The sequence below is a fragment of the Nomascus leucogenys genome, chromosome X, assembly GCF_006542625.1.
Source record: "Nomascus leucogenys isolate Asia chromosome X, Asia_NLE_v1, whole genome shotgun sequence".
NCBI lineage: Eukaryota > Metazoa > Chordata > Mammalia > Primates > Hylobatidae > Nomascus > Nomascus leucogenys.
Genome location: NC_044406.1, coordinates 58,344,858 through 58,366,816, shown reverse-complemented (window position 1 = coordinate 58,366,816; position 21,959 = coordinate 58,344,858). Strand labels below are relative to the sequence as shown.

At 38.5% G+C, this 21,959-nt stretch overlaps 1 protein-coding gene across 11 annotated transcripts in view; it reads right to left on the bottom strand.

Annotated features, from left to right (window-relative positions):
* Positions 1-1,369: 1,369 nt before the first annotated feature.
* Positions 1,370-21,959, bottom strand: part of HEPH (hephaestin) — a 103,967-nt gene continuing 83,377 nt past the window's right edge. For 8 of the 11 annotated variants that reach the window (XM_030807176.1, XM_030807177.1, XM_030807181.1 and 5 more), the window contains 6 exons: positions 14,039-14,145; positions 12,850-13,075; positions 10,244-10,383; positions 8,977-9,139; positions 5,571-5,615; positions 1,370-2,319 (listed from right to left, as the gene is read on the bottom strand). In XM_030807176.1, coding sequence (XP_030663036.1) covers positions 2,087-2,319; positions 5,571-5,615; positions 8,977-9,139; positions 10,244-10,383; positions 12,850-13,075; positions 14,039-14,145 — 914 coding nt within the window. In that variant the 3' untranslated portion in view covers positions 1,370-2,086. The remainder of the gene's footprint in view (positions 2,320-5,570; positions 5,616-8,976; positions 9,140-10,243; positions 10,384-12,849; positions 13,076-14,038; positions 14,146-21,959) is intronic. The other 3 variants (XM_030807182.1, XM_030807186.1, XM_030807179.1) reach the window with 2 other exon arrangements.

The following is a 21,959-nucleotide window of genomic DNA, read 5'->3' as shown; positions in this document are numbered from 1 at the left end:
CATTTCTTTCCTAAATACATGGGCTCTGAGTTTCTATTCCTTGACCTGGAGCAGGATTACAAAATAAGAAGAAATGCATCCCATCTCATCTACCTCTCCTCGTCTCTTAAATTTATAAGTGAGACCAAGCTAAGAAACTCCCAGTTGCATGTAAATTATAACCATTAATTGACTGGAATTCCTAGCATGTACTTGGTCTTCATTAACATTCATGTTAACTGCAGGCCAAAAGAGTTCTGCTGCTGTTTAATCATTGATTCTGCAATGGCTTAAACACTAACTCTTGGATAACTAGCCATCTAAATCTCCCTTCCACCCACACTGTATTTCTGAAATTCTCAGTAAAGCTCTCCAGAAACCCATTGACCATGGAAAAACAAGAGGAATAATAGCCTCTGGATTGTGTTTTCCCCTCCAAACTTATATGGTAACTGAACAGCAGCTCTGTGGGTTTCTGCATTTTATCTTCAAGAGATTGCTACCTAGACAGACAGATTGCTGGACAGACAGAAAAGTTGGAATCAATATGGGAAAGGTGGATGGAGATTAGGGGATGTTTCCATGATAAAGGAGGATAAAATAGGTATTTGGAGTCAAACAGATGAATACATGAATCCCTGCTCAAATTCTAGCTGAGGGGTCTTGGATGAAGTTACTTAATGTCCACGAGCTTTTGTTCACTCAAATGTATAAATGGATAACATTACTCAAATGTAAAATGACTTGCCCTGAGGTAATCCAAATGCAATCAAGAATTAAAATGCTTTTTAAAGTGTAAAACAGTACATAGTTATCATCTTTTCTCTCCTTGATTCCTCTTCTGTTCTCCACTTGCCATGTAGTACAATATTATGGATATAGCAGTGGGGTGGGCCATCTTACCCAATCTAAAATTTACCACTTATCTGTGCTCTCTAACCGATACTTTACAGAGGCTCAAATTTGCATGTAACAAAGGAATATTGCTGTAAAATACCGGAAAGAATGACTCCATCCTATAAGGAAGCCCCCAAAGTTGCAACTAGACCTTTCACACCACCACTGCCAAAAAGGACCCATAAGATATGGTCCTACTTCCCCTGGCCCACTGGAAAGGTTTGAGTCTCATCTCAGACTTCTATCTCCCTCTGGCAAATTTTCTTGGCACTCAGAACATTTTTGTCATTTATGCGACAGCTCCTTTTGTAGGGTGGTATCCAGCACTCTTTGATGCTTCCTCTGGAACAGCTTCCTCATCTCTAAAACAAAAACTTGTAGGTTCTACAAAGGCTAGACAAATACATACTCTACTCACTCACCACTAAGTGTTTTCTGTTTCAATCACAGTGACAGAAGCCACAGAGACCGTCAAAAATCACCAAATTCAGTCTTTCAGTGTTCTAACAAGTACTTTAATGGATAGGGTTTGCTGTCTAAAACACGAAGAGGTAACTCAACATTCCTTTCAGTGCCACTGTTTAGGAACTTGGAGAAATGGCTTTCCTGAGGCACTTCTGGATCCAGAGGTTGTACATGCTCATGGCAGCAACAACCCATTCACCACTTCTCCAAAGTAGTTCACTGCCAAGGAGAATCAACATTCAATTTGGATTTCCAGTCCTCAGCCTACCTTCAATTTCCCATCAAGCCTATATTCTTAGCCTTTAGTTTAAATGTGGATTATCTTAACAGCTCACTTGGCCTCAGTTCAAAGTGAAATTTCCTGAGTCCTTGAAAGAAGTAGAAACCCAATCAATGAGTTTTTCTCTTGGTCTCTACTTTGTGAGAAGGATACATTTCTAGAAATTTCAAGACCTTCCAAGTGTCAGAAGACAACATAATGTAGCTGTTGAAATTTGTGATGTGGGATACTAAGGTACTCCCTTAGCGCCAGGTGCCCACGTAGAGCAAAGAAACTAAAGAAAAAGTGAAATCATATTATTTCCATGTAAAATAAATAAAGAAAGAAATATCCAGATAAGCTTGATTCCCCCTTCTGCTTCTCCACCACCCATGCCCCTTTGAGTGTGGGGTTAGTGACTAGTCCATGGCCTGCTGGGAGTGCATTACAGATGTGCTTCCTGAGGATATCCCCAGGCTCCAGATGTTACTGTTTGAAAGACAGAAGCTTGAAGCTGTCATCCAGGATGGACCTCCTATTGCGTCGTAGCTTTCTCTGTCGATGTTGGTACCAAACCACACCACCAAGAGCCAGAACAACAAGCAGAAGGGTGAAACTAATGGCAACCAAAACAGAGGCCAGCATCTCAACATTCTTTATGGGGATCTGCATGCCCAGCATCTTCACATTGCCCTCTTCAATGTCTCTGGGGGGCACTGCTGAAATGGAGAAAAAAAAAACGGGCATCCTGGGATGGGGAGTACTCTAAAAGGTATCTATAGTCATCACCTGAAAAAAACAAGTCAATCCAAATAGGACAGGAGACCTGTCCTTATCCTTCACAAAACCAGCTGATGAAGACAGATTTAGAGGTTAGAGAATCAAGGAAACATGATGTAACAGCTATAAGGGTCCTTGAGAATCACCAAGCCCCCAGTCCACTCATGGAAAGAGCTAAGACTCATATTGGGAAGGCCCTTGATACATTTTCTCAAATATCTAAAGGACTGTGATATAAAAAAGGATGAATTTGACTTGTTCCGTATGGTTTCAGGGGGTAGAATTGGAGGCAATAAGGGAAACTTCAGAAAGAAATTTTACTCAATCATGCAGCTTATCAATAGCAATTTTGACAATTAAACCATGACAAGAACCTGCTACTAGGCTGTCCAGTCTTACCTCTTTGGGTGATGTTAACACTGATGTCACATAGACCTTTCCAAGTGAAATATCTGATTGTTAGTTCATGGCATACACACTTTTGATGATTCCCAATTAGCCTACAGAGAAAAGCTCAGACTTTTAAACCAGACATTCCAACTCTCACTACCAGGCTTTAATCTATCCTTCTAGTCCTATCTACTACTTTTCAGCCATAGCAACTTATTCTTTCCTCCTCATAAAAAGTGATCCCCTTTCAGGCTTCTAAGACTTTGCTCATGCTAATCCCTTTGTCTGAACACACTTTACTCCTTATCTTTCTAGCCCTACCTTAAATGTTACATGTCTCTGCAAGGTTTTCTTTGATTTCATTAGACAATTAATTGTTCTTTCCTCTATGTTTTCCAAGCACCTGTACCTTGTACCCCCATAATTTACTTATTGTGTGACGTTGGGCCAAGTGACCAAATCCCTCACTTCCCATCTAAACCTCAGTTCCCTCTTTTATAAAATCAGAATAACAACCATACCTAACACAGAGGCATATTGTAAAATTTAAGTGAATTAATACTTATAAAATATCTAGTATAGCACCTAGCACACAGGAAGTACCCAATAAATGTTAACTGTTATTATTGTTTACTCTTTTTGTACAGCACACAGCATCCAGCATTATTATTTCTGTACCTCATTCCATTTTTAGACGCTGAAAAATAGCGACTATGTCTTACTTATTTTGATATCACTGGCACCTGACACTTGTTTGATGATTGTATAACTGGTTGAATTAATGTTCTAACACAACTGAGAGAAGACAGAATATAATGAGTTCAAATAGAAGCTCAAAACTTTCTGGTTCTGAGTTTACATTCTACCACATACTCCTTTTGTGACATTGAACAAATCACTTTCAATTTCTCAGCTTCTCATGTAGAAAATTATTGGGTTTTATTAGAACAACAGTTTCAAAGGCTTTTTTCCCCATTGTGGAAACTTTTTAACAAATGAGAGCTTATAAGGAATGTATATATGTACACAAAATATGTATGCATATATACAAATATACACACAAAGTATGTGTGAACACAAACACATATATAATATTTAAAATATATAAAATATTTAAATATATATAATATTTAAAATATATAAAATATTTAAATATATATAATATTTAAAATATATAAAATATTTAAACATATATATTTAAAATATATAAAATATTTAAACATATATATTTAAAATATATAAAATATTTAAATATTTAAAAATATATATAATATTTAAAATATATAAAATATTTAAGCCGGGCGCGGTGGCTCACGCTTGTAATCCCAGCACTTTGGGAGGCCGAGGCGGGCGTATCACGAGGTCAGGAGATCGAGACCACGGTGAAACCCCGTCTCTACTAAAAATACAAAAAATTAGCTGGGCCTGGTGGCGGGCGCCTGTAGTCCCAGCTACTCGGAGAGGCTGAGGCAGGAGAATGGCGTGAACCCGGGAGGCGGAGCTTGCAGTGAGCCGAGATCGTGCCACTGCACTCCAGCCTGGGCGACAGAGCGAGACTCCGCTTCAAAAAAAAAAAAAAAATTTAAATATTTAAAATATATATAATATTTAAAATATATAAAATATATATAATATTTAAAATATATAAAATATTTAAATATTTTTAAAAATTATATATATATATAAAATAATTTAGTTGCTCAGGTTGAAAGAGACATGGCCTGAAAGCCCACCCACACAATCACACCTTACCTTTCTTCATCCCCTCCAGGACATATCCTGGTCCCCTGGTTAACAGTTCATGAGATACTTAGGCAGATCATTAAGACTTCTCCAAACAGCTATAAAACCTCAGACTAAACTACTAATTATCTCTAATGTTCCTTTTAGTGCTCATAACTTTCTGGATCTTTACCAGTCCAGAGACAAATGAGGTGGAGAATAACAACACTATTTGGACCTGGGCTGCACAGAAAAATAATCTCTACAGTATTCAAGGTCAGAAATGGCTGTTTCCAAAGGTTTAACTCCTTGGTATTCCATAGATGAAAGGGAAAGAGGCAACAATAAAAATAGCTGTTGAAGAACATATGGTGTTTGAACTAGTCTCACACTGTCCCTAGTGGGAATTCATATTTGTGCTATAACTTTTCCATGTCCAACCCAGCAGGACCTAGATTTTATATATATATATATATATATATATATATATATATATATATATATATATATATATAATTTCAACAGCTTCAGGAGTACAGGTGGTTTTTGGTTACATGGATGAATTGTATAGTGGTAAATCTGGGATTTTAGGGCACCCATCACCCAAGTAATGTACATTATACTTAATAGGTAGTTTTTTATTCCTCACTGCCCTTCTACTCTCCTTGCTTCTGAGTCTCCAATGTCTATTATGCCATTCTGTATACCTTTGCATACTCATAGCTTAACTCCCACTTAGAAGTGAGAACCTGCAGTATTTGGTTTTTGACTAGTATCTAGAATTTTCTTCCCCCCTCACACATTAGATGAGAGGCTAAGACAGCAGCCTTTAAATGCGGAGGAGGCTGTTTTCCCCAACTCAGGAGGTTTGGGGTGGAAGCCAGAGAGAATAAACTTGCTGAGGGAAGCTAAGCCTTGGTTCTTTGGCTTCTGAAGTCTTGCAGAAGTCTCAAGATACTTTCTGCTGATGTGTTCTAACTTTCAGTCACATAAGTCCCATCCCCTAACGGTACCTCACCCAACCTCACACACAGACACACTACGTATAACTACCCAGTCTGTGCATCATTTTACGTACCTTTTTCAGTCTCTTTGGTGACGATGGTGATAGTGCTTAAGTGTTCTGGTTGGGGGGAAAAAAGACAAGAGGTTAGCCTTGTTGTTCTTCCTACCAATCCATAGGCCCTCTATGAAAGGTCAACATTGGTTGCAGAAATTTCTCTGTGATAAAGTAAGCAAAATAAAGGTAGAATTTACTACTTTATAGTCAAAGTCAATATTGGTATGTTGATTTGATTTTGAACAGTGACATGAAATATGGGCAAGAGAACAGGCTTGGAGTCCAAAATGTAAATCACCCCTCTGCTATTATTTACATATTTCTTGGCACTTCCTCTATCCCCATTATTGCTCTATTTCCAACCGTTTGCCACACTTCCTTCAGGAAATCCCTGCTCCTTGTCAAATATACTTCTCTACACATTCAACATCTTCTCAGAACACTTCTTCCTCTCCTTGATTTAATAAAGCTGAGTTCTTCTCTGAGGACCATACTTCATTTACATCCTCTCAATACTTCTTTGAGATCATTGTTCCTCCTCTTTTTGTAAAAATATATCTCTTTTGAGGCTCATATTATTTGGCTAGAACTACAATCATTTCTTGTTATTGTTAGCTAGCAGTTATCTTCATTTATGGAAGTCTTTAGTACCTGGCTCAGTCTTCCTCTCCCTCAATTCCAACCATGGGTGCTGACCCATCAAATACTCAAGCCTCACAGTTTCTGGCCTTTTTAACTCCAATAACTTTGATGTCTACTCCAATTCTACCAACCACTCCCATGGTCACATTAACCTTGTTATCAAGAATTGTTACATCTCAGAAATCTAAAATCTAACAACAACCTCCCATCCTTTCAGTGCCCTAATATACTTTATTTAAAAAACCTGTTATCCTCCCCACTATGAGACCTCTAGCTTTCAAAACCTTCAATTTTTTTCCTCTACCTAGTAGCTTCATCCTGTGTTTTCTTCCATTCCTGACCAAGTGAGACTCCAAGGTCTATCACTTCAACTACTACCAAGAGTGTTGCAATAATCTACCAAAACTCCAGTAACTGTAATTTCCCTGTATTTTGTCTGGTATGCTTAATGCTGTTAGAGAAAATCACAAAATTGTAAAGATTAATATTCTTTGTGTCCAATTTCAACTAAGCCCTTAATGCTGGCTGGCGATAATTATTTATTTCCCATCCCCCAGAGTGGCTATTTCAAACTTTTGTCCACTTTTCTCAAGCCCTGTACCCTATCACCTGCCTTTCATTCTCAGCAGATGACTCTATTTGCTCCATCAGAGAGAAGAGAAAGACCATGGGCTGAAATTCTCTGTCAGTCTGTCAAACCCCCTGGTCAAACCTACACATCGATCCTTATATTTTCTGTCTTCTTTCTTCTTACAGTAGAAAGATGACTTCCCTCCACTCTTGCGCTAATCTTTCCTGTTAGCTCTGATTCTCATTCCCTGCTGCCTTATCAGAAACCTTGTTCCAAAAATTAGTCTTTTCCCTCTGTCTTTTTAACTCTTCCTTCCTGTTGGCCTGTTAACACACATGGAGTTGAAACAATATGAAATTAGGCCATAGCGGGTTATAAAAAAACAAAAAGGCAAATAGAAAAGATTTATGGGCTGGCTCATTGTCACAGAGAGATATGAGCTATCCTTCCTCATGGAAGTACCCTGGCAATATGTATTGAAATGGTCTCATATATTGGATGGTTCATATTTGGGATAACCCATTACTACATACAGAGAAAACCTGTTGTCTTGGATCTATATCACCCTGATGATGTATCAGTTGATCACTTGACTTTTGTTCTATGTACTTACAACACAACAAAGAAGTTTCTGTAAATCTGGGTGCTAGGGAATAGCTCCTGAGTAGTTAAGTGGAAGCTGCATTCTAGCAGTATTAGTTGATAGAGAATAAATCTTTTAAATTATATAGGAAGTCATAATGTACAGTCATTCATCTCCCTCCCTGAGGGTAAACAGAAGAGTTGTATTCTCTACCCACATTTGCTAAGTCTATTTGAATATTCAAAGACATTTTCTCATTCACTATTCCTGTTGATAGAATTCCAATGACTGACAACCCCAGAATACCATTTTTGCTTAAATGGTGACTATATATTCTTTAAAAGCATAGAAAAAAAAAAAACACCTTGATTTGTATGGGTCCCAAAAGGCTCTACAGGGCTTCTTGGAAGGCAAATAGTGTTGGGGACTGGACTCAGGTCAAGAACCTTAAGAAGTAAGACATTTGACCCTTTAATTACCCAAAGACACAAAAGCCACACAGCCTACCCATCTACATTTTTTGGTGAAGAACAAAGAGTGGCTGGCAAAGAAATTGTCCCAGCTGCTCCCTCTCCATATAAAATATAACGAAAAAGTTTTTTCCACCCTTGGTAGTAACTCAGATAAGCTGTAATTGAAGGTCAATATCTCCTTCTAGCCTTAGATGAAGATATTCAAAAACCAAAAAGAACTGTCTTGCTAGATGTGGTGGCTCATTCCTGTAATCCCAGTGACTTGGGAGGCTGATGTGGAAGGATGGTTTGAGCCCAGAAATTTGAAACCAGACTAGGTAAAACCCTGCCTGAAAAATAAAAACTAGGCCAGGTTCAGTGCTTTATGCCTGCAATCCCAGCACTTTGGGAGACCAGGGCGGAAGGATTGCTGCGAAGGAGGCCAAGAGTTTAGAACCAGCCTGTGCAACATAGGTAGACCCCCTTCTCTACAAAAAGTATAAAAAATAGCCTTAGGTGGTGGCACATTCCTGCAGTCCCAGCTACTTAGGAGGCTGATGTGGGAGGATTGCTTGAGTCTAAGAATCTGAGGCTCCAATGAGCCATGATTACACCACTGCACTCCAGCCTGGGTTACAGATCAAGACCCTGACTCTAAGAAAAAAAAAAAAAAAAAAGGAAAGAATTGCCTTTCACAACCCCACAGAACAAATCAATTTAATGGGTGACTATTAGAATTATTTTTATTCTCTTTTAAAAAGACTAATTAGCAATATTCCTTGAAATAATCAGTTACTCTAATGAAGTCAAGTAATACATTTGTATATAAGTTAAATTTATTTCAAAAGAAGCAGGCTTGCACTAGGCTTCAATGCATAGAGCCAAACCAGTTTCAGGCTGGGTCAACTCATGTGAGCTCAACAGGTTTTGAAGTAATTTGGAGAGGGACAGGTGTCAGGGGATGAGAAATATCAGTTGGGGCAATGGAGAGACAGGTGCAATGGAGGATTAGAAATACTGGTTGGGGCAATACCTAGAGGGAGGCTATGCTCTTTCTTAAGACCTGCTTATTGTGGGATCAGAAGGAGACAATCAAGAGGCTTTTTGGTATTATCTGGTTCCTATAGGCTAGATAAAGTGTTAGAAGATGATCGTTTTGGGGAAGTTAGGACTTACCTGTTCGAGAAAAAACAGTGAAGAGGGTCTCCATGCCAGCATGGACATGGTCAGTCACATGGCAGTGCATCAGCCATGTCCCAGGGTTGCTGGCCACCATCTCCACAACCTCAAAAGTCCCTGGGAACAGATCCACCACATCTGCCCGGTAGTTCTCGCCATTCTGCAAGAGAGATTGGGAATGAGGGAGAGGAAGTGAAAGGTATAAAAATCATCTTAGAGCTTTCAGGAACTAAAAAATTTTGATGTCCACATTAGGGAGCTGAGACTCCAAGGTTCCGAGACCAGTAAGTGGCTTTAAAAGTCCACTTTATCAAGACCATCCTGGCTAACATGGTGAAACCCCGTCTCTACTAAAAAAAAAAAAAAAAAAAAATAGCCGGGCATGGTGGCAGGTACTTGTAGTACCAGCTACTCGGGAGGCTGAGGCAGGAGAATGGTGTGAACCCAGGAGGCGTAGCTTGCAGTGAGCTGAGATCACACCACTGCACTCCAACCTGGATGACAGAGTGAGACTCCATCTCAAAAAAAAAAAGCCCACTTTATTCATATCTCCAATGAACCCACCCATAGAAACTAAATCAACAGAGGTGACTTTCTCCTCTTAAAGTGTCCCAAAGTAAAAGAATTTCTAGGTTACTTTAGAGGGTTCAAACAAATATCTTTATAATTTTCAGCAGGCTAAAATATGGGGAATTTGGCTTAAGCTTTGACCCCTATTGAGTGAGGCATATATTTCCTTTAGAAATTGATTCAAATAAAGTTATCTTTGCCATTGTCTTTTTCAGCACTTCTAAATCTTGAAGTCTGTATCAATGCCCCCAACTCTTCCTCCTTTACCTAAGACTAAACTGTTTTAAAAATCTACATATTGTTCCATGTATCCCCTAAGTTGAAGCTTTTCTTGTAACAGATTAAGGACTTTCAGCAATTCTGAGATGCCACTCTGAAATTCCTTGTTCTTAAAAATCACTGCTCATTGAGTCTCAAGTCCTTGACTGAGACTTGATATTGATTCCTTCTGTCTCCTTACTGATAAACGGCCATTTTTCTTTTCCACATCAGAAGGGAAAGCTAGGGCCTAGCAGGAAGTTATTGACCCTAGGATATACAGCCAGACTAGAATTTCCAGCTCAGTGCTCCATGTACTAGACCTCTGCTCTTTTAACTAATTGTTACCTGTTCCACACTGTTACCTTTTCTCTCAATTGCTGTTAAATCACTGTTCTAATCATCCTTGAGGGACTCAGCCCACTTTCCAGCTCACCCGATAGAGGAAGCTCTCTGCATGAAAGTGGATGGTGTGTAGATCCACATCTTGGCCCATAGCCAGCATGTACCAGGCCACTCGTTCTCCTTGGTACATGGTAAGACCCCTAAGGTTGGCATAGAGTTTCCCATTGATTGCTGTCAAAAAAAAGAAAAGAAAAGAAAAAGCTTCTTACATCTCTCCTTTGGACTTACCATTGCCACTGTCCTAGGCCTAATCTTTTTTACCGAAGATAGCAATGAGCTCCTAATTTGTCTCATCTTTATTCCATCTGTCCCTCTTCAAGGTATCTTCTTACATTGATATTATCAAAATTATCTCTGTAAGTGACTGAATCTGATGACATCATTCTGCTGCTTAAAATATTTTAATTACGCTCTCCTGCTCTAAAGAGCAAGTCCATGGATCCTTACCTCACCCAACAAGATCCTTCAAAATATAACTCCAAACCACCTTCCTAGACTCATCTCCCACTACCCAACACACTTATTCCAGTTGGGGTGATTTCTTCACCATCCCTCAAATGGTCCATGCATGTTCTTTGTGTTCTTGTGTTTCTAAGATTCACTACTAGAAATCCTGCCTTCTTTTATCCATTTTTTAAAGCCCAGTCAAATCTTCACTCCCCCAGAAAGACTTTCCTGATCTCCTAGTTCCTCTCCATACCTCTCATCCCCTGCATCCCCTTCCACCTGTGAATTCCTCCAGTACTGTCTGCATGACTCATTGAAACTCATAAGAAATTGTCTTCTACATTTACCTGTCTTTTCATGCATGAAAGCTTACATCCCCAATTAGACTATAGGTTCCTAATATGCAGGAAAGAATGTATGTATGCACTGCATTACTATAGCTTCCTTGTATTTTTTCAGAACACCCAGTAGACAGCTGAGCCTACAATAAATGTTAAAAAAAAGACCTGCCACATTCATGGAATTAATAACATTAATGCATAGAATTAATAATGATATTAATGCATGGGTCTCTTCCCAGGCCACAACCTATGCTCCAAGGACATCAAACTACTCATTGTTATAATAACTCACACTTCCAGAACTTTTCCCTGGACAATTTCCCCCCACTTCTCATGTTCTTACAGAGGGAAGATAATTTCCACTTTATTACCCAAGAGAGGAAGCAATCATTTATAATCTGTCTCTATGTCTACCTCTACCAAACTGTGGATTTCAGAGAGGAAACGAAACATGATCAACTCAGCCTCTTATTGATCTTTTCTCTCCCTCATCAATCAGGCCACAGAAATGGGCAATAGCCAATTCATCATTTCACTGTGGGGTGTGATTCTCCCTCTGCCAAAGAGGAGAGTATTGCTGCCCATCTATGTCAATGACAAGGTGGAAATGTCTATCTGTTGCCAGAGAAGTGTTAGTGAGCCCATTTAGTTGTAGAACTGAAATCAATTTTTCAATTAGCCTTCTTAGTAATAAGGTTCACATTTGATCTTAAGCATCTCTCTTTCTCAGTTGGTTCAGGAACCTGAAAAGGAAGAGAGGGATGTTATTTATTTACCCCTCAGATGCAAATATCTCCAGGGCTAGCACTCAGAAACTGCTTAACAAACACCTGCTAGATGGATAGGTAGGTAGATTTATACCTGAAGAGTGTGGATAGACACATAAACAAACAGAAGAAAGTAAGCATTAGCCAAACCCCTGCATTAACAGGACCTAACTGTGTCCTCTTTCCCTTTTTGTCCTGGGCCATTTCTCTGTTTTGACAGGTGCTAAAATTTCTGCCTTGTGAAGTCTGTGAGTCATCTGTTCTAATGTGAATCATTCATCACTCCATCAAGGAGAAATAGCTAAAATCTGTGGGATAATAATATACTACTTTTTAGTTCCATCAGAATCACTATCAAAGATACTCCTCATCCTCAGATCAAAGAAATCTTGGGCTAGAAGGAATAGTGAAGATCACTTCATTCTACTGCACTTACGCCCTCCCCTCTTTCTCTTGTTTTTGAAAAGCTACACAGATCTCTCAAGCAAAGGAAGGCTTTGATGCACAATTACTCTCCAAAATCCATTCAAGTACCAAAATGTTCTTCCTTGTATCTGACATAAATCCAGTATGCTTCTCATTGAAGCTCTCTTCAATTCTTCCATCTATAAATTGAAACTCTTTTAAAAAGAGACTAAAATACAAGCTTTCATCTGGCTGTATTGGAATCCATTGAAATAACAGATCCCAAATTTAGAGTGGTAAATAAATGATATTGGGAGACTAAACTCAAGGTTTTAAAATACAGGGGCACTAAGCAGTCAGCTTGACAAGTATATTGAAGGTCATACATGACCGTTTTGCCTTCTCTAATATGTTAAAATTTGCTGGTATCATCATGGCAACTTTACAGAGTCAACTTCCTGCTTTCTGGGCACCCAATCTAACCTGGACCACATATCTGCCTTTGTATATGTAAATGTACAATAATAGGAAATGCTTCTAACTCATCCCCATTTCACCTTCCCATGTTCATGTCCTCTCTGGGATTATGTTCCCTTAGGTAGCAATAGGCCTATTAAATATCCCTATGTTACCAGTAGGGACTGCTTTGGAAGAACAGTAGGTTTTTTATTACTGACCATGCATTTTATTGCTCTCCAAGAAAGTTTCATCCTGTAGGTTAATACTGCCTGGATCCTGGGACCCATGGGTTGCCACATTTTCCTCCAAATACCAAGACTTATTTTCATCAAAAATCAAAAACAACAACGCAAATTCCCGGTCCATGTCACTCCGTCCTCCATGGGGCTCCAGGATGCCCTTTCGGCAGATAGCCAAGGGCCCCACCAGGCCACTATACATGTCCTGAGGAAGGGAGGAAGTGGGAGAGAGAGAAAGAGATGGAGTTGTTTCTGGGTAGCAGTACTCTGCAGGGAGCCAGCTTCTCATACAAGCCCACTGTGCCTCTCAGCATTTCCTCATGATATCTTACATTTATAAGTACCCCACTATGTTATTTGAATTCATTCTAACAATTATCTTGGGACTTAGTTAAGATGCACTATCTGACCTATGCTTTATCTAGGCTAAACTATTTATTGACCTCTTAGCCTACCAAGCATTTTTACAACCTAGTGTTTTTTTTTGTGCTGTTTCCTCTGCCTGCAATGCCCTCCCCATCATCATATCCCTTATCTGATGGCATAATGTCACTCAGCTTTTAAGGCTGAGAGTACATGCACCTCCCATTGTGATGCCTTCTCCAGGTTCCCTCCTGCTCAACTAGATCATACTCTTTGAAGGTGGGAAATGTATCTTAAATTTATATCATCCAAAGCACCAAGAAAAATGCCTAAAATGTGCTAGGCATTCAGTAAATGATTACTAATGGCTGGCTGCAGATGGATGGCTAGATCGATAAATCTATTTTCCAGATGAGAAAACAGAGGCAGAATGACTTATTTAAGGTCACTCTAAAAGCATGCTATAACCAAATTTGGGACTAGAACCTCAATCTCTGTACAACCAATCCCAGGTTTCTTTTGTGTTTTTTGTTCGTTTGTGTGTTTGTTTTTTTTATAATGAGAACATGTTGCTTTATAGGATCCAAAATGAAAAGATAAGGAAGAAAATCTTCATGACAAATATCTGGTGCTACCCATTCCCTTCATCCCTCCTCCTGTCTATTAAAATAAGTCCAGCTTTTGAGGAATGTTCCCCAAATTCTAGGCTCTAGAATCTCAGGAGTAAGTTCTTACTACACCTGGTTAATAGCTTCTTTTTGCCAGGGAGTTTGACTCACCTCCAGGTAGCCAATTTTGTATTTACCTTGATGGGATCCACTGCAGAATAATAGATCCAGGAAACACAAGCAGAGTCATTGGGCCCAGGGCCAGATCTCTCTGGGATGTTCCACTGATAAGTGAGCACCTCACCTAGAAGTGTAACAAGGAACCTCCAGTTGCACCGGGTCAGAAATTTCTCTCAATTTCCGGGTCTCCCCAAGAGGCAGTGGTGGGTGAATCCCATCTTCTTTAAGGTCTTTCTTCATCATTCCTCCATCGTTTTATTTTTGTGGCCTTGCTCTTCTCCCTCCTGGGACACCCTCAACCTTTCTTTTCTACTTTCCCTATTCTCAAAGGCCCAGGTCCAATCCTCTAGTAAGGCAGCCCTGCTACTTTTTTTCTCTGCTTTTACTATCATCTTTTTCTTTGCGGGGCGGGGGTGGGGTGGGGTGCTCTGCTTTGGTTTATTTTTTCTAGCTGCTATATCCTAAATGCAGTTGTTTGCACAAAGTTCTGTCTCAGTTCTCTTCTCTCTTTCCATACTCTCTCCTTGGAAACTTTAGTCACCTTTATGATGTCAACTATGATCTGTGCATCGATGACTCTTAAATACTTAGTTCCAGCCAGACTCCCCTTGTTACTAAGCTGCAACTCCAAATATTCAATTAGATGCTGAATATCTTTTAAAGATTGTCCTGACAGCACCAGGAAAACAGATTGTATGAACTCACCTCCCTCCTTTGAAAAACCACCCTGTTTCCCAATCTGTGCTCTCAGTGTCTGTCTAGAAGTAACATTATCACTCTTTTACTTATTCAGACTCAAAACTTTAATCTTTACTTCTTCACTTTCGTAATTCAACATCTAACCAAATGGCAGGTCTTATTGATTCTACCTCTACACTATATTTTAGAACCATCCTCTTCTCCTTTCAATTATCATTACTCTTGCCCTAGTTTAGACCCTTGTTTTCTTAACTCAACCATTACAAAGCCTCCTAACATGTTTCTCTGCCTCCAGCCTTGTCCTCTCCAATTCCTCTTCCAAATAATGCTATATTAATCTTTTCTAACAACTTTATTGAGATGTAATTTGCGTACCATACAATTCACCCTTTTAAAATGTTCAATTCAACGTTTTTAGTATATTACCAGAACTTCGTAACCACTACGATTCATTTTACATTTCATTACCACCAAAAAAACTCCTGTACTGCCCTCATCCCCTAATCCACCCATCTACCCCTGCCCCACCCCACCCAAGGTAATCAATATTCTACTTTCTGTCTCTATAGACTTGTCCATTAGGGGCATTCCATAGATATTGAATTATATCACACATTTTATTTTGTGACTGAATTTTTCTTATTTAATATATTTTCATTGTCCACCCACGTTGTAGCACATATCAATACTTAACTGTGTTTATTGCCAAATAATATTCCATTGAATAGATACACCACATTTTATTCATTCATTCTTCAGTTGATGAAGATTTGGGTCATTTCCACTTTTTAGTTATTATGAATAGTGCTGCTATCAGCATTTGTGTACAAGTTTTTATGTGGATATATGTTTTCATTTATTCCTGAGTTATATGGTAATGCTACGTTTAACCACTTAAAGAATTGCCAAACTGCTTTCCAAAGCACCTGCACCATTTTGTATTCTCACCAGCAACATATTAGGGTTCCAATTTCTCAACATCTGCATGAAAACTAATTATTGTCTGCTTTTAAAAATCTTTTATTTTAGTTATCCTAGCATGTGAAAAGTGTTATCTCACTACAGTTTTGATTTCCATTTCTCTGATGGCTAACCATGTTGAGCATCTTCTCTTGTGATTAATATCCATTTTAACATCTTCTGGGGAGCAATGTCTATTCAAATCCTTTGCCCATTTTAAATTGGGTTATGGGTTTTTTGATAATAGCATTGTCAAATAACAATGACATCAAGCAATAGTTGTTTATGGATTCTGGATACAAGTCCCTTATCAGATATATGATTTTCAAATTGTTTCATATCCTGTGGATTGTCTTTTCACTTTTTTATGGTGTCCTTTAAAGCATATTTTAAATTTTAAGGTATTTCAATTTATTTGTTGACTTGTGCTTTTAGTGTTGTATATAAGAAACCATTGCCTAATCCAAGGTTATAGAGGTTTGCTCCTTTGTTTTCTTCTAAGTTTTATAGCTTTGCTTTCATATTTAGGTCTTTGATCCATTTTGAGTTGATTTTTCTGTATGTTGTGAGTTAGAGGTCCAATTTCATAGTTTTGTATGTGGATATCCAATTGCCTCAGCACAACTTACTGAAAAGACTATTTTTTTCCATTGAAAGGTCTTGGCACTTTTGTTGAAAATCAATTGACCAAAAATGAGAGGGTTTATTTCTGGATCTTCAATTCTATTCTATTGATCTGTCTATCCTTATGCCAATGCCACACAATCTTGAATTCTATGCTTTGTAGTAAGTTTAGAAACCAGTAAGTATGAGTTCTCCAACGTTTTTCTTCTTTTTTAACATTGTTTTGGCTATGCCATATTAATCTTTCCAAAATCTTTCTTTGTTCATGTCATACCTTTTATCAAAGGCCTGTAATGGCTCCCTAATATTCAAATAATAAATTTCAAAAATTTCCCCATCAGCTAAGCCCTCTCTAACTCAGCCCTGGCCTGCCTTTTCAGTCATATCTCTTACTCTTTCTAGTTCTGCAAAACATATACTGGTCAAACCTAACTACTTGCACACCTCTGGACATACCTCATACTTTCACAGCTCTGTATCTTTTGTAATGTTGTTCTGTTTGCATGAACTTCTCCCCAACCTCTCCATTGAGTTCAAGGCTTATTCAACTGCCTTCTTGGCACCTCCATTTGTCTAATTTTTATCTCAGACTCAATATATTAAAAATAAATATTTGACTTTTCCCCCAAACCTTCTCCTCTTCAGTTTTCCTTATCTCAATAGATAGTGCCACCAGTTATTTAAGCCAAAAACTCAAGAGTTATCTTTGATTATTATCACTCCCTCATATCTCATATCCATCATCAAAATTCTGAGGGATCTACCTGAAAACTATATCTCATATTATCCACTTCTACCCATCTCCACTGCTACCACCGTAGTCTGTGCCATTATCTTCTGCCACCTGATAAAACTACAATAGTCACCTGTCTTGTTCCTCTCATAACATATGCTTTACATAACAACAAATGTAACCTTTTGAAATACAAAGTAAACCATGCCACATCTCTGCAACAGCTCCTCACTGTAAAACTAAATAAAAATTCCCTACCATGGCTTGCGACACTCTACATGATCTTACTTATCCTTCTTTATATCTACAAACTCATTTCTTATTATTCTTCATCTTTCTCAGTATGCTACAGCCACACTGTCTTCTTATTATTCGTTAAATACACTGAGATCATTCCTGTCTCAAGGTATTTACACTTGCAGTTGAAGCTGTCCTGTAACTTTCTTAATATGGCTGATTTCTATGCTACATTCAAGTATCAGCCTAAATAAAATTTCCTCACAGAGCCCTGGACTGACCGTAGTAGTCAAGGCTTCACTCTTGTATCTAAAATACATAAAGAACTCTTAAATTTTAACAAAATAAAAACAACCCAATTAAAAATAGGCAAAAAAATTGAACTGACATTTCACAACACAAGATATAAGAATGACAGATAAACATATGATAGATGTTAAACATTATTAGCCATTTAGAAAAAGGAAATCAAAATTACAATGAGATATCATTACATACCTGTCACAATGGCCTTAAAAATCAGTGATAACACCAAATACTCGCAAGGATGTGGAACAACTGAATCACTCACACTTTGCTTATGGGAATGTAAAATGGTTCAGACACTCTGGAAAAAAGTTTGGCAGTTCCTTATAAAGTTAAATATCCCCTTACTATATGATCCAGAAATCCTAGTTCTAGGTATCTACCATAGAGAAATGTGAACGATGTTCACACAAAAGCTTCTGCACAGCACCTGTAATCCCAGCACACTGGGAGGCCAGGGCGGGTGGATCACTTGAGGTCAGGAGTTTGAGACCAGCCTGGCCAACATGGCAAAACCTATCTCTGCTAAAAATACAAAAATTAGCTTAGTGTGGTGGTGGGCACCTGTAATCCCAGCTACTCAAGAGGCTGATGTATGAGAGTCACTTGAACCTGGGGGGCAGAGATTGCAGTTAGCCAAGATTGTGCCACTAAACTCCAGCCTAAGTGACAGAGCGAGACTCTGCTTCAATCAATCAATCAATGCCTCTATACAGATAGTCATTGTAATTTTATTAATAAGAGCTAATAACTGGATAAAATCTAAATTCCCTTTAACATTGAAAAGTTGTACAAAATGTGGTACATTCATACCATGGAATACTACTCAGCAATAAAAAATAGTAAACTATTGACACATACAACAACTTAGATGAATCTCCAGAGAATTATGCTGAGTGAAAAAGGTTAATCCTGAAGTATTGCATACTTTATTATTCCATTTATATACATAAATATATTCCATTTATATGTAGATATCACTATGTAAATCAAAGAATATATACATATATATGCATTTCTTTTTAGCAAAGATGTAACAATAGGAATTGAGAACAGATAAGTGGTTCAAAGAGGGTGGGGATAGCAAGAAAGTAACTGCTCTAATTCCTAATTGCGGTGGTGATTTTACTAATCTATACATGTGTTAAAATTCATACAACTGTACATCAAAAAAGTCAATTATATTGTAAGACTTAAACAAATACAGGAGTTTAGAGGTATTAATCACCAGAGAAAGTGTTAGGGTTTAGACTTGGTCTGAATCTCAAGGAATGAGGAGAGCTTAAAGAAGAGTCAGAGGTGAAAGCATGCAATTTTTTTCCCTCATACAATCAACAAAGCTGTATTGAACACATACTACATGTTGAGTGTTGGAGAGTCATAAACAAAACAACATAGTGCCTGTCCTCTTAGAATCTAGTCAGGAGAGGAAACAATATACAAGTAAACCAACAAAAAAACCATGTAGAATTACAAGCTGGGATAAGTGCTATGTCCTTGTGAAGATCCCTACTCTCCTCTACCTTTTTTATCAGGTCCCTCCTGAGTCCATCCTTTTCCCTATCTGGTCCAAATTCCCTCACTGCCATGGTCAGCATTTGAACTACTCTTTTACAAATATCCTGCACTCTCATGTCTTCTTGCCTGTTACTCTATTCTACACAATGCATCCCCTTCACCACTCCCACCCCATAATAACTTCCTGTAAATCAGTGGTCCTCAAAGTTTATTGCTTCCACCAGCAGCATCAGAATCCACTTAGCAATTTGTAGAAATGCAAATTGTGGGGAATCTCTCCACACCTGAAGATTCAGAAACTCTGGGCATGGGCTCAGCAACCTACAGGCAATTTAACAATCCCTCCAAGTGATTCTCATGTCCACTAAATTTGGGTACCACTAACCTCCCTAGGTGTATCTTACAATCTGCCTCCTCTGATCTTAGACTATGATGTGCTGAACACAGCTGGAGAAAACTGTACAGCCTTCTGTAGTGCTGCTTCTTCAAATTTCTATTTTCCAGTCTCAATTGTGTCCTCAGTGCTGTTTGGTTCAATGGCTTCCAATACTGTTCCTCTTGGTGACAATTCCAAACTTTCACTACACTCCTCAAGCCTCATTTGTTCCTTACCTCCTCACTCTCAACAACTGAATTCAACTCAAATTTCACAGAATAAGAATAATATTGGCAAAAACTTGCATAGCACTTAAAATACATTAATTCAAAATCCCTATGAGACAGATATTACTATTAATTCCATTGTATATATGAAATAACTAAGGCTTCAGCTCATAGATATTATATCACTTTCTGAAGACCACACATCATAGCTGAAATTTGAGCCCATGCAGTCTATCTTGAAAATTCCTTTTACCACTACTCTACAAAGGCTCTCATCCTTTAAAATTCCATTCCTTATCCACATCTACCAAGCCCTTGAGCCTCAGAGGGGGAAGTGTTCCTACTCCAATTCAAGGTTCATACTTTCTCCCATTTCTTGCCAGATTTGAATTTCCTCTTCCTCCTCCTGGGTCTTCTACTTCTCCTCTGCTTGTTCCTTTCCCCATGTAAACCATGCTCAAGTCTCTCCTTTCTCTCTCCTGTGACCCTCAAGCTACTGCTCTCCCTTGTTCTATCTGTCTTCTTCAACAGCTAAGCATTTTTAAACTCCTGCCAACATCTACTTTCTTTACTTCCTCACTTCCTATACACTCCTTAATGAGTCTTTCTTCATAGTCAAAAAAAAAAAAACAAAACCTGCTGACACCTTGATTTTAGAATTCTGGCCTCCAGAATTATGGGACAATACATTTCTGTTGTTTAAGTCACTCAGTTTATGGTACTTCATAATGGCAGCCCTAGCAAACTAATACAACCTCCAACAACTTTCATATTATCTGATGTAGTTTGAATTTTTGTCCCCTCTAAATATCATGTTGAAACTTGATCCCCAGTGTTGGAGGTGCCACCTAGTGGGAGGTGTTTGGGTCATAGGAGCAGATCCTTCATGAATGGCTTTGTGCTGTCCTCTCAGCAATGAGTGAGTTCTTGGTCTACTACTTCATACAAAAGCTGATTGTTTAAAAGATCATGGCACCCCTCCTCTCTTTCTTTCTTGCTCCCTCTCTCGTCATGTAACACACTTGCTCCCCTTTCACCTTCCATTATAATTGAAAGCTTTCTTGGGCCTTCAGTAGAAGCAGATGCCGGTGCTGTGCTTCTTTTTTTTTTTAATTTTAATTTTTATTTTTATTATACTTTAGGTTTTAGGGTACATGTGCACAATGTGCAGGTTTGTTACATATGTATCCATGTGCCATGTTGTTTTGCTGCACCCATTAACTCGTCATTTAGCATTAGGTATATCTCCTTACATAGCGTGAAGAACCATGAGCCAAATAAACCTCCTTTATTTATAAATGACCCAGCTTCAGGTAATCCTTTTTAACATGCAAAATGGACTGAGCCACTATCAAAAGAAATAGATAATTTAAATCCTTTCTTTCCTGACCTTGTGCCTCATTCCCGAAAGCTTAGCTAAAACAATATGTTAACACACAATCACCCTAAAATATGCAAATGTTTGATACCATGAAGGTGTTTCCAGCAACTACTCAGAAACCTCCTCTCTTAGCTCCTGATGCTCTCTTATTCTGATTCAAGTCTCTTTCTCCACTTCACTTTTGCATGTTAGGTCCATCTCCCATTGCAGCTTGGCTCCTGTACTTTAGTATCCAGCTTTTACAATTGAATGAATGGAACTAGCAATGCCTGACCACTTCCATTTTCACTGAAGGTCCCAAACCTGACATCATATCTTCATTTGCTCTGAGCTACTTCTTTATTTAATGTGTTCCAACCTAAGAAGTTAGCCATATGAAGGTTATGAATTATCTGCTGTAATGTCAAGCATCCATATCCTCATTAAGGAAAAGTAGCTAAAACCTGTGGAGCAATATGATACTGAGTCAGGCTGCATTCGAGTAAATGTTACAGTTACATTTTGTTTACAGATTAAAAAAACAACAACAACTTTTGTTCATTCTTTCAAGAATCAGAGGTTAATTAAAGAAAGTGAGTTCCAAACCATATCTCCTCTGGCACTTCCCACATTGGGCTGTCTTCTAGTCTACAATAAAACCTTCTAGTTATAGCATCTCAAAACAACATCCAAGCCAGTCTGCCTAGCTGGTCACCCAGATGAAGACTTCCTAGCTGTTCAGGGGTGAGGAATGGAAATATGGATGGGATTCAAACATTATTCTCACCCTTTGCACTATCTGACCGCTTAGACCATCCTTTTCTTAAAACTCTATTTGACTTCCAAACACCATTACTTCCTGGTTCACTCACCAATCTTGCATTCCCCTTTCATCGCT